The sequence below is a fragment of the Charadrius vociferus genome, unplaced genomic scaffold, assembly GCF_000708025.1.
Source record: "Charadrius vociferus isolate BGI_N301 unplaced genomic scaffold, ASM70802v2 scaffold308, whole genome shotgun sequence".
Lineage (NCBI taxonomy): Eukaryota > Metazoa > Chordata > Aves > Charadriiformes > Charadriidae > Charadrius > Charadrius vociferus.
Genome location: NW_009649929.1, coordinates 2529560 through 2541730, shown reverse-complemented (window position 1 = coordinate 2541730; position 12171 = coordinate 2529560). Strand labels below are relative to the sequence as shown.

Genomic DNA, 12171 nt, shown 5'->3' with positions numbered 1-12171 from the left:
ACCCTAAATATACAGCTGAGGATTGTTCCAGATGGTCCAGAAATTCAGTGACATCAAGCAAGTGAACTTTTAGTTCTTGGTAATGACCAGTGATTATTTGTTCATTGCTGCGTCTCTGCAAAGCCTCCTGAAACCCAGAAGCAATTAACAGAAGGGATGTGAATTTAGGTACTTTTTGGCATGTTTAATACTGAAACTTAAGCAAGATGTAGACACTGGTGAATTTACCATACAAAAGAATAAAAGTGAAATATGAACATAAATGCAAGGATAGGATAGAGAAGTAAAAGAAGTTTTAACTCCAGAAGCACACCTTACCTTGCCAAAATGCTTAAGAACACTGTTGGTTGCAGCTTCATGAGAACTTCTATCAGTCAAGTCAAGACGCAGAACAAGGATATCTTTTTCACTCAAGCTGCTAATCTCTAAAAACCATAAAGTGAATGGCAACCAATAAGATTGCTAACATAACAACTGTGGGAAATGTAACATGCTTTTAAACACCACGTTTTCATTAAGAAAGACACCAAGAAACACCACGTTTTCACTAAAAAGGCACCAAGAAACCATAACATTAAGCTGGAAATAAAATGCTTGCCTTGTTTTCATTTTTATCTCTGTTTTTAATCTGTTCCTACCAAATCCTTCTTTCTCATCATTACGTTTTTGCTTTTGAAAAGCTTGACTTTATTAAACACAATATAGACAATTCAGTTCTTCAAATAAATTGCAATAGTTGGGAGTAACATGCAACAGGATTATTTGATACTGAAATTTTTCACTGAGCTATTCAGAAGCGCAGCGTATGGGCAGCCTTGACACATTGCTTGTATGGTCAAGCATGTTTATTCCTGGCAACAGGACTCGTACAATTTAGACCCAAAACACAACATATATACATGAATAGCTATGAAGCAAGGTGTAGAGAAGCTAGATTATTGGAGGAGATAGAAGTTTTTGTTTAACTGACAGCTTTTAATATATCCATCTCCTGAAATAAAAGTCAGCTGTCATCATCCAGTTCAAGCCTTCATGTTGAGTGTTTCTATCACTGCCTCTTCAGAACAACTGACCTTTTCCATAGCAAGTATTTCTTGAGCAGTGATTTGTTACCCTGGGGTTTTGGAGCAGATGACCCACAAAAATAAAATCTTCAGTGTTTTTCAGGTTTTTTAACTATATATAACATGATTTTTTTACTTTATTTATATTAGTTTGATACTACTGGTTTTGTTTCTAAATTGATTCCTAGTCACAACCCTGCTCCCCTTTAACCAGCCACCCTCTTTAGACAGCCTACGGCTCTGATTTTTTAATTACTACTTCTTGCATATACAGGTAAGGTTGAACTTTGTCTTTACAGTGATGTACAACTAAGGAGGTCACTTAAATCCCTAAGTTGCCTCTGTTCAAAGGTCACTAGTATTTAGGCTACTGGTTATAATAAACCCATCTGTCTGGTTTAAAGCTACCAGTATTTCCATTTATTGCTCCCTACAACCCTTCCATGTGCATTTTTCCCTTAATTTCATCCAGAAAGACAGCAATAAATCCATGTAGTTTAAACTACCCTGTCAGAGACACACCTCTGCCTCATGCTCCCTCAAGCAGATTTGCACAGTTTAAGCTTTCTGGGGTGTGGAGTGTTTCCACCGTGGATTAAGAAGACCGCACAGTCAACCCAGCCAAGAAAGCTATGCGGGGTGGGGGGTAGAAAAAAGCAGAGGAAGAGACAAACTGCTGATAAGGAAGGAAGTGCTCTCTTATATGATGTAAGAAACTTTTGGCTTCACGAAACATCAAAGCAGAGGCCTAGTTCTTGTTTTGGAGCAATCAGTAGCCCAGTCTGATTTCCACCTTCCCCCAAAGCACTTAGACTGCACATCTCTATCAGCCTCCTTACTTCTTTTCTAGGGTGAGGAATCCTTACTCTAGTCACCACTCATAGACAGCTTTCATGAAACTTCAAACATTACTGTTACCCTTCTTCTAAACTTCTTCTACCGTCCACCCACCCCCCTGTTTTTCTGGCAGATGACCAGGACTGTGCAGTGTTGAACACATACATGTCCCAGTTTATACATATTGTCTCTACTCCTTTTACTAATAACCCCTAATATTTCACTTCCTTTTTTGGCCACTACCAAACTGATGTTTTTAAGGGAACAATTACAATAACCCAGAAAAACACTTGCTCCAAGGTGGGAGACCTTAGTTTTAAGAGTTCACCATTTTACACAAATGCTAACATACGTTAGTTAACATCCTTTAGTGAAGTGTCTCCAGCTGCTAAGTGCACATGGCCTCCAGCTTTCAGAAGCAACATATCTGAAACTGAGTGCTCAAATCTCAGCCTACCCAGAACAAAGGCCAATTTCACACAGCTGTGAAACTGTGCACTTCTAGACCACAGTATTTTCTGGAGGTCTTTTGAAGTCTCCTTACATAGCAGCTTTACACTACATGGCTTCTGGTCACGATCAAAACTGCCCAACCACCAAGCAGCAGGTCTTCTGACTAATGTTTTCCTATCAAGCAATCATAGGCTGTCTCTTTCCTGTTGACGGTTTGTTAAGTTCTAGTTACTTTTTAACTAAAACATGGTTACAATCACTCAAAGCCAACTTGTTTTTGGAAAGACAGCTGCATAAATAACACTGACTTCAAATTTTTTCAAATGTTTTGTTACGACATCAAACGTACACTTCCTTCCCCTAGGATCCCACAGAGGATTTCACATCAACAACTCTTCAATACATGTTAATCCAAGATAGTAGTTTTTTGTAACATGATAAACACTATTACTTAGCATAGATCCTTTATTTTCTAGCGCTTCAGCATTTCCTCTTATATCTTTTATTCCTATCTTGTATAATGCCCTTTAACAGAACACGAGCTTTTTGCAGAGGCTGGACAACATGACCTCCTGAGATCCATCCCAAACTCAATTACTGTATAATTCTGTAATTTATAAATTGTCTGTCATTCACTTGGCCTATCCATATTTAAATCATACTTGTGCTTTTTCAAAACAAGAAACAACATCCCCCCAACCCTCATCTACTTTTTTTTGGGTTTTAGGGCTTTTGAGAGAAAACAGCCTCCAACATTACTGTTGAATTCAACTCACGTTGCAGAGAGTGGCTGTGGGAAGTACAGAAGCCACCTGCAGGAACCAAGTAAGTTATACAAGTTGTTTTCTCTCCCTCCTGCAGAAGTGCAATGAAGTGTTGAGATGGCATACGCATGACTCAACAGGTATTACCATGGCTTTTACGGTACTTTTCCTTCTCTCTCTCCCCTTCAGCTTTTAAGCAGTGTAGAGTGCATAAACGTATATCATAGGGTGGAGTCTAAATTTTAAACATGAATATGTGCTTGTTTTGGACATTAATATGCAAATTATCCAGTTAAGTTGCCGCTGTTTATAGGATCTACAACAGATATGTTAAAGCCTACTAGCTCCAATTACGCCAGATAATTCAGCCAAATTCAAACTGACGTTACATGTTGCAGCTCAATCTTAATCCATCCCATGCTACTCAGACCTTATAGAATACTCTTTAACTCAATTGCAAAAAGAAAACATGCAGGTGGAAGCAGGGACAAGCCACCCAGGAAACATGTGGACCCACTGCCCGAGCATGCAGGGATGGAATTAGGAAGATCAGTGCTCAGAGTGAGTTGAAACTGGTGAGGAATGTGAAAGGCAACAAGGGCTTCATAGGTACAGCACCAAAAAAAGGAAAACCAAAGACAGAGTGAGCTCATTGCTGAATAGGGATGGCAATGAAGTGATGAAGGGCACAGAAAAACATGAGGTACTCGCTGCCTTCTTTTCCTTAGTTTTCACGGGCAAGATCTCCTCTCAGGTCTCCCACACTCCTGAAGCTAGATTCTGGGGGAAAGAAATACTACCAACGTCAGAGGAAGTACCGAGTTAGGGACAAACTGCACACGTAAGCATGGCAGAATATACACACAAGATTTACAAGAGCTGACCAGTGTCACTCATCTTTGGAAGGTACTTGGTAAGTGGAGTAGCTCTGCAGTGACTGGAGAAAACCAAATGCCACACAGCCTAACCTCAGTCCTTGGTAAAATTATGTGGCAATTCCTCCTGAAAGCAATTTCCAAGTATGTGAAGGACAAGAAGGTGACTGGTAAAAGCCAGCATAGATTTAGCGTGCAGATATACTGCCTGACCAACTTAATTGTTTTTTGTGATAAGATGGCTGGCTCTGTGCACAAGGGGAGAGCAGTGGAGTTGTTTACCTTGACTACGTAGCTTTCTATGTTGTCTTCCATAGCATCCTTGAAGCTATACTGGGGCAATATGAGGCGTCTAGATGAGTGGATTACAATGCAAATGAAAAACAGGCTGGGTCACTGGGCCCAAAGAACAGGAAACAACCATTCAAAGTCTAACTGGTGGCCGGTTATAAGTGGTATCCCTCCATGATCAGTATCTATCAATATCTTCATTAATGACCCAGATTATGAGACAAAACACAGGCTTTCAGCAAATTTTCAGTTAATATCAAGTTCAAAGGAGTGATTGCTGTGCTGGAAGCAGGACTGCCATTCAGAAGCATCTTAACAAGTTGTAAGAATAGCCTGATGAAACTCATTAAGGTCAACAAAATCAAATACAAAATTTCACACCTGGGACAGAAGAATGCTATGCAGTACTGCAGGCCAATGTGCACATAGCTAGGTACCAGCTCCCCAAACAAGACCTCAGGTCCTAACAGAAGGACAACGGCAAGCTGCATGTAAGTCAGCAATTAGCTCTGGCAATTAAAAATGTTAATGGGCTGCACTAGCGAGAGAAGACTGAGGGAAGTGATTTTTAAGTGCATCTACACAGCATTCTAAGACTCCATCTGGAGTACTGTGTCCAACTTTGGACACCCTAGTTCAAGAAAAATACTAATAAACTTGAGATAGTGTAGCACAGGGCCACTAAGATGGCTAGCGCACATGATAACGAAGGAAAGGGGTGGAAAGCTGGGTTTACATAGACTTGAGAAGGATAAGAGGGGAAGTGGACCCAATTACTCTCTTCCCCTACTTAAAGGCTAGCTATAGAAAATAGGGAGTAACTACATTACTGAAGAGTTTCCATCCTACCAATCTGACCTATAGTTAAAATTCAGTAGCGTATACTGGCAAAACACACAGCTTCATAAGACTTTAAATCTAGTATATACCACAGCTAAAACTGTCCTACCATCCCAGCAAAGTCCCTTCCACTGTAAGAGAAGATAAGGTTCGTTACCACCTGAGGAACCTGAACATAGAGAAGCCTATGGGACCTGATGAAATGCATCCCAGAGTCCTGAGGGAACTGGGTGATGTAATTGCCAAGCCACTCCCCATGATATTTGAAAAGTCATGGCAGTCAGCTGATGTCCCTGGTGATTGGAAAAAGGGAAACATTGCACACACAGTAGAGAGGAAGACACTGGGAACTACCAACCTGTCAGCCTCACCTCTGTGCCTGGGAAGATCATGGAACAGATCCTCCTAGAACCTATGCTAAGGCACATGGAGGACAGGGAGGAGATTTGAGACAGACAGCATGGCTTCACCAAGGGCAAGTCCTGCCCAACCAATTAGTGGCCTTCTGGGAAACACTGTGTGAAACACTGGCACAGGTTGCCCAGAGAGGTGGTAGATGCCTCATCCCTGGAAAACACTGAAGGTCAGGCTGGATGGGGCTTTGAGCAACTAATCTAGGTGAAGATGTCCCTGGTCATTCATTGCAGGGAAGTTGGAATAGATGACCTTTAAAGATCCCACCAAACCCAAACTATTCTATGAGTCAATGATTCTAAGAAATTCACAGGGTCACTTAAAGTTGGCAGAGGCATAAATCATCTTAGACAAATCTGTACTCTTGGTTCACATCAACTGAAATAATATTTCTGAATATTTCTTAGTACATCACACCCTCATACAAGTGCTGATTGAAAATGGATATCCAGGATTATGGCTCCTGCCAGCCTTCTAGTGTTATTGATTTTGCAATGAGAACAAATGACCACAGACGCAAATGTAGTTGCACACTTTTACTGACTGCTAAACATTGCATCATATAGCATTGGAATTTTGCGACGATTACCACCTAACCACACTGTCATTTTACGTCCCTTGCTTCCTTTTGAAGATACCTATTTAAGTGACTGCTTTTTTGAAGCATCAGAAAATAAAAATACGGAGTTGTGCACTTTTGAAAGCTCCTTGACAGATTTTCAGTGTAGCGTGCTGCAATGTTTAGATTTCTAGAAATGTTTAGGTACTAACCCAAGCAAACATTTCATTATTCACTAGCACACATTCCAAGTAGACTGTGGACACTCTATCAACATTACTAGAAATGAACTGTCAGTGTGAAAATATGCTCAGTATAAAATACTGCACACTGAGCCATAGAGGATAAATAGTCTGAAAGAGGCATAACGTTAATTGTGTTCAAAACCTCTATTTATCAGTGGGAAATAACCGTCTATCCCTCTTGCTGTAAAGCCAGAAAACAGGAGGGAAAAAGAGAAACGGGAGGAATGAAGCCAGACTACTGACTCAGCAGGCATATGAAAGATAACTGGAATAGTTAAACATTCTGCTTCACATTTGTTCCTCTTGATCTACAGGAGATTCTCTTTCTTGCACTTGCTCAGAACAACTTTTTCTGAACACTTCATTCCTTTTCCAGAGAGGAAAGTCAGTTGTCGGTAGTAACGTGCATAAACCTGAAGGAAGACGACTTCCTAGTAGCATGCAGCTACATGGTTTGGTTCTTAATAGGATGATGCCCCTCAGATTGTTTCCTCCCTTCCCCATAGTATTTATTCCTTTTCTTAATCTAGAATTTTACAAGACCACTTGCAATTGATGAGACTTTTTAAAGTAATATTGGCTTATGAAGGAACTCATAATCCAAGTCTATACACAGGCTTATCACTCACAAAAAGAAAATAACAGCTTTAAATGTACAGTGAAGCTATGTATAAAGTTTACTTTCATCATGTAATTTATTCCTGTGATATGTGGGTCAGTATTCTGTGGCAACTCCATCATAGCAAGAGTGGAACTGATCACATGAAATAGCAAGTTGTACTTACCAAGGCATTTCTTTTTCACTCTTTCCAGCTCATCCTCTCTTCTTGCTGAGATGGCAAGCAAGGCTCCTATCTTTGATAGCTGGTAAGCCAATTCTTCTCCGATTCCACTTGAAGCTCCTGTCACCCAGACAACCTTGCCACGCAGTTCATTTTCTATCAGAAGGATCAAGACAGCAGTTCACACATTGCCAATGCTAGGATAAACATTTAAGTCACTGCAGGGCTACAATCTGATACTGCTTTTAAGAAATATGCTTATTTTGGGGGGCTATAACAAACTCCTGACTTCTTTATTTTTTGGTCACATGCAGTTGTGAAATCATTCATAGCTGTTCTGTTGCCATTTGAACTTTGTTCCAAGGCTAATCTGAATAAACACTGATTATCTACCTGATGGAAGAAATTTGATTGCATTTCTGCAAGCCATCCACACATAGCATTCCCACTAACCTCATCAAAAAGAGCTTCAGAGGAAAAGGGAGAAGAGAATTCTTGGAAATGACAGGAAACAGTTACTGCATTGCAAATCCAAACAAAAGCCAAAGTAAACCTTTCCCAATAACGTTCTACCTCAAATATGTTCCTAAGTAATCACCAACAGAAGAAAATTCTCTGAACAATGACAGCTAATCAGAACAAACCAAATTGGTGTTCATCCACTTGGGTTTGTATCTGATGCAGGTTAATTCCTGCATTAGCCGGAGTACAGTACACAGAGTTCCCAAGACGTAAGGTCACATGTGAATTTCCCGTGCACTCATAGTACCTGCCCAGGCATGCTTTTTTAACCTGTAATAAAAATAGTAGCATCTTACTCCTTTTACTCCTCTGCTTATATGCTTGTTTCCCCTTTGTTTGCAATCATCCCCACTCCATGATACACCTGGGTACTGGGAAAAGGCTTAGCTCTCCAGACACATATCCAAACTCATAAAAAACAACAGATGGATGAAAATCACCCACTTAATTCTAGAGCATGACTTAAGGATGAATGATCATTAATAGCAGAGCACTTTCCAGAATGTATCATTGCCTAATACTTATATGTGTTCCTCAAGATTAGTCTTAGTGACTATTAGTCTTGGTGAAAATCTGACTCAAGTACTCAAGAGCACTGCTGACAGGAGCGCTTCCTTCTATTTCTCAAGTTTGTACAGAAGAGCAACGATGTCCAGCCAACCAAGAAAGATTTCATGGTATAATTCAAATAGAAGAGCCAAATGCAGTTCTTGAGACTTAAAGCCAGTTCTATTCTGAAAAAAAAAAAAAAAAAAAGCCGGAATAGCATTTTTCAGCTCACTGAAACCTACCCACTCATTTAATTTAGCAAAAGTACTTCTTTTTCACTACAGCCAGTGGATGGGACTGCTTTTACTTCCTGCTTACTTCAGTAATCAGTTCCTGGTTCTCTCCATACAACACCGTGCTTCAAATTTCTACTTTCAGAGACATAAATCCCATGAAGAGATCAGCACCAAAACCTTCCACCCTTCTAACAAGAGCAGAGAGCGCTCAAGACTGACTATCAGAGCTCAACTTGACTTTGTGGGACCGATAGTGAGTATTATGTGCCTTTTTTTAAGCTGACGGTATTTAGGCACAGAAAAATCCCTCCTAAAACCAAGATTTGGTGGGTTTGGGTTGTTTGGGTTTTTTGTTGGCTTTTAAAACCAGTAACAAAAGCAGCAACAGCCCTCTTCCAAATGAGAGATGTACTTGGGAGGTGGAAGGAGGTGTTGCTGAAGTTGTACGAATAACCACTTTATTAATAATTATACCAAACCACTGCTGTCTGTAAAGCTTATTCACACTCTCTTCCTACAGTTTTATTCCAATACATTGCTAATTCATTGAATTAATCCCAAGAAACATGGAGTTTCATGTCTCCTATTACTGGGGTGTTTTTTCGGCAGAAAACTTGTGTAGACAAACACTACATGAACAAAAGAACACATGGACATACTTTCAACCCTGCTTACCACACTCATCTCCTCTTGCTACTGAAAACAAATCCGCTTCCTCCTACCACTTAGTTTCCCTGTTCCCAACCTGTCTTGGGCAGCTTCACTGCAGTTATTCAGGATCTTGTTCTGTGGACAGAATAATTAGTTGAGATAAGGACAGTTTTCCACTGATGCCTCAGTGCTGATAGTTACCAAGCACTGAGCTACTGGGAGTTAACATAATGGAAAACTTCGCTCAAATGCTGTTGTAGAACAAGTATCAAACCACCAGCTTGCTCTAGAATAAATGCCCTGTTGTTACTGGAAATAAGTTTAAAAATTAACCATGACAAATTAAAAAAGAAAAGCAGATTATACTATTACTAACCATTAACTACTGTGTTACAAGGCATAACAAATGAGAGGTTGAACAGCGTATTACTGCAAGTAATCCAAGAAGTGCTTCTGTAGCTCTATTTAGGTTTTTTCCAACATTTTATATTTATTTTTCCAACATTTTCAACAACTTATAGCACAAGGTTGCCGTGTCATTTCATTCAGAAAAAAATTTGGGGCGGGGAGGTTTAAAGCAGAACATCCTCCCCACAGCCCTAAAGCATCATACCCTATTCCCCACTTCATGAGTACGCTTTCAGATATGTAGGGTTTCATACGTAAAAGGATCCTTCTTCGCTTGATAATATTACGCTGCCTGTGAAAAGCACACCGTTTAGAGTGACTGCTGTTCAGCTAATGAAACACAACACATAAGGAAAGTCATCCAGCACCCAGTAACCCTTGTCTCCCGGCCACACAAATATTTAGAAGATGGGAAGCAATCCAGCACCTGCCGATAAGAAAATCCAGAAATGAATTCTCCCTGTAGAATCGATTTATTGAAATGGAACCAGTCTTACCTATATTAAGGCCTTTCTTTGTAATTATAGCAAAAGAGAAACAGACATATGAGATCAGGCTGCTTTCTGGCAAGTATTTTTCCTCCAAAAACTTTGACATCCATAATAATGTTATAGAAGTGATAACACAATATAAATACTGCAAGAGTGACAGATCTAATAACAACTTTAAATAAAAATCAAGGGTTTTTTTTCCATGGGATCTCCACGTTGCTTACCTAGGCACACTACATTATGTGTACAATACGGGGAGGAGGAAGAGAAAAGGGAGAATATATTTAAAGAAACATCTTTTCTAGTATTTGTCCCTTCTGTTTTCCTGCCTGAACAGGTAGGATCAGCACTGTGGCACTACCGACCCACATGTATATGGCTGAACTATCAGCAAAATGCCACTTAAATGCTACCATTTCAGCTATGTATTTTAGTTAATTACAAGCGCTGGAGGGTGGGGGGGGCGGGCGCAAAACACCGCTCATCTCTTTGCAAAGCAAAGGAGCTCATGTTGAGAAAATTCTGCCTCATTCTTCTTACATGTTGAAACAACTACATCAGAAAATAACTACATTGCTCTTTATATGGGAACTTTTAGAGACTAGTTAAAAGGTTTCCAGGCTTCCAATAAGACTGAAGGCTACATTGAAATAACACCATGTCTACCCGAGAGCTCCTACATCTTGATGTGCATTGCATATAGATCCCCCAGGACAAAGCTTCAATTCTCTTTGTATTAGTCGAGATTTATCTTGTCTTTCTGCCCTGAGCCTTTCCGTGATCCTTGCAAATTCCACATACCAAGCTTTTTTGTAGTTTTCTTATAGTAAGGGAACTACCTGATGGAGTTACTATAAAACTTTGGGCTGCATATCCAAAGAGTTACCAGAAGATTGCTCACACAGATTTAAATTCAGTATTTCTTAGTGCTTTATTACTTGTGTATGCTTTTCTGTTCTCTTCTCCGTTACACGGACTAGCGCTTTTGCAGCAAGCTTCTACTGAAAGCAGAAGACAGAGATGTCTCAACAAGTTCATCGTACCCTTCTCTCAAGAAGAGTACCTTCTCAAGAAGGGACCTTCACCCGCACCACCATCCCCCACCAAATCAGTCTCAAACCCTTACTCCACCATTCCTCCCGGTCACACATTCCTGATCCACCTTCCTTCGATGCAGTTCTATCTCAACCCAACATCCAGTTTCATTTCCCAGGCGGGACAGGCTTATAGTGTCCCTTGTCCCATCTTCTAACGATCAGCTTCTTCCCCCGACTGCTCAGATGCCAGCAGCGCTCCCCGCTTTCACCCCAACCAGCCGCACCCAGCACAGCTCACAGCAGCCCCAAAACGGCAATGCTGGATAAGCTGAGAGGCAATATTCACAAATTTATGGCTTTTCTGATCAAAAGCCTCTATTAAGCACATAAAACCTACGATTTTTAAAGATCTTTGCCCAGAAGTAGGCAGAATTAGTCAGATTACAAAGATCAACACGAGCAAGAGTTGAAAATCCCTGTCTGAAGGCATTTTATTGAACTTTTGTACCCACAGCTGTCAAAAGCAGCACCTTCCAGAAAAGCGGTGCAAAGCCACAGACAGCGATCATGTGGTGCTGTTCCCTTATCCCTTTCGGGGCACAGCTCTCCGAAGAGGAAACCCATTTAATCCGCACACTAATATTTGTGTTTACTGTGTTGTAACCACTTTCAGCACTTACGGTGAAACTGACATCTGCTTGAAAATGCCACAGCAAACTGGAACAGAAGCTAAACCGACTACGAAGCAACTCATCCCGGCCACACACGCAGGCCGAGCATCCTCTTTTCCTCCTTTTTCCTCCTTCTACACCGTCCCTGAAGCTGGCGCTCAGCCGGGGTTACTCCGCCTGCCCGTGCCAGAAGCCAACATCTGCCCGGAAATGGTGCAAAACAACTGGTTTTGGGGCCAAAGGAGCCAGCGTTCGCCACACATCTGCTGGAGCTCGCTATCACTGCCAAGCTGCTATTAAAGAGCTACTTTAGCGGCGTATGAGGGAGACCCAATGCCTCGCTGGTTACCGGCAGGAAAATTATGCTTTGGGGGTTATTTTTACCCATCTGCCAGCTGAGGCGACCCCCGTCCCTGGGGATCCCCCCCTCCCTCCTCACACGCCGCCATGCCCCTTTCCCCTCACGGAGCGCCCCAAACCAG

At 41.1% G+C, this 12171-nt stretch overlaps 1 protein-coding gene across 1 annotated transcript in view; it reads right to left on the bottom strand.

Annotated features, from left to right (window-relative positions):
• Positions 1 to 12171, bottom strand: part of DHRS7 (dehydrogenase/reductase (SDR family) member 7) — a 39235-nt gene that overhangs the window by 9258 nt on the left and 17806 nt on the right. The window contains exons 2-4 of the mRNA XM_009891224.1: positions 9154 to 9217; positions 7128 to 7280; positions 319 to 425 (exon numbers count right to left, since the gene is read on the bottom strand). Of these exons, the coding sequence (XP_009889526.1) occupies positions 319 to 425; positions 7128 to 7280; positions 9154 to 9217 (324 nt within the window). The remainder of the gene's footprint in view (positions 1 to 318; positions 426 to 7127; positions 7281 to 9153; positions 9218 to 12171) is intronic.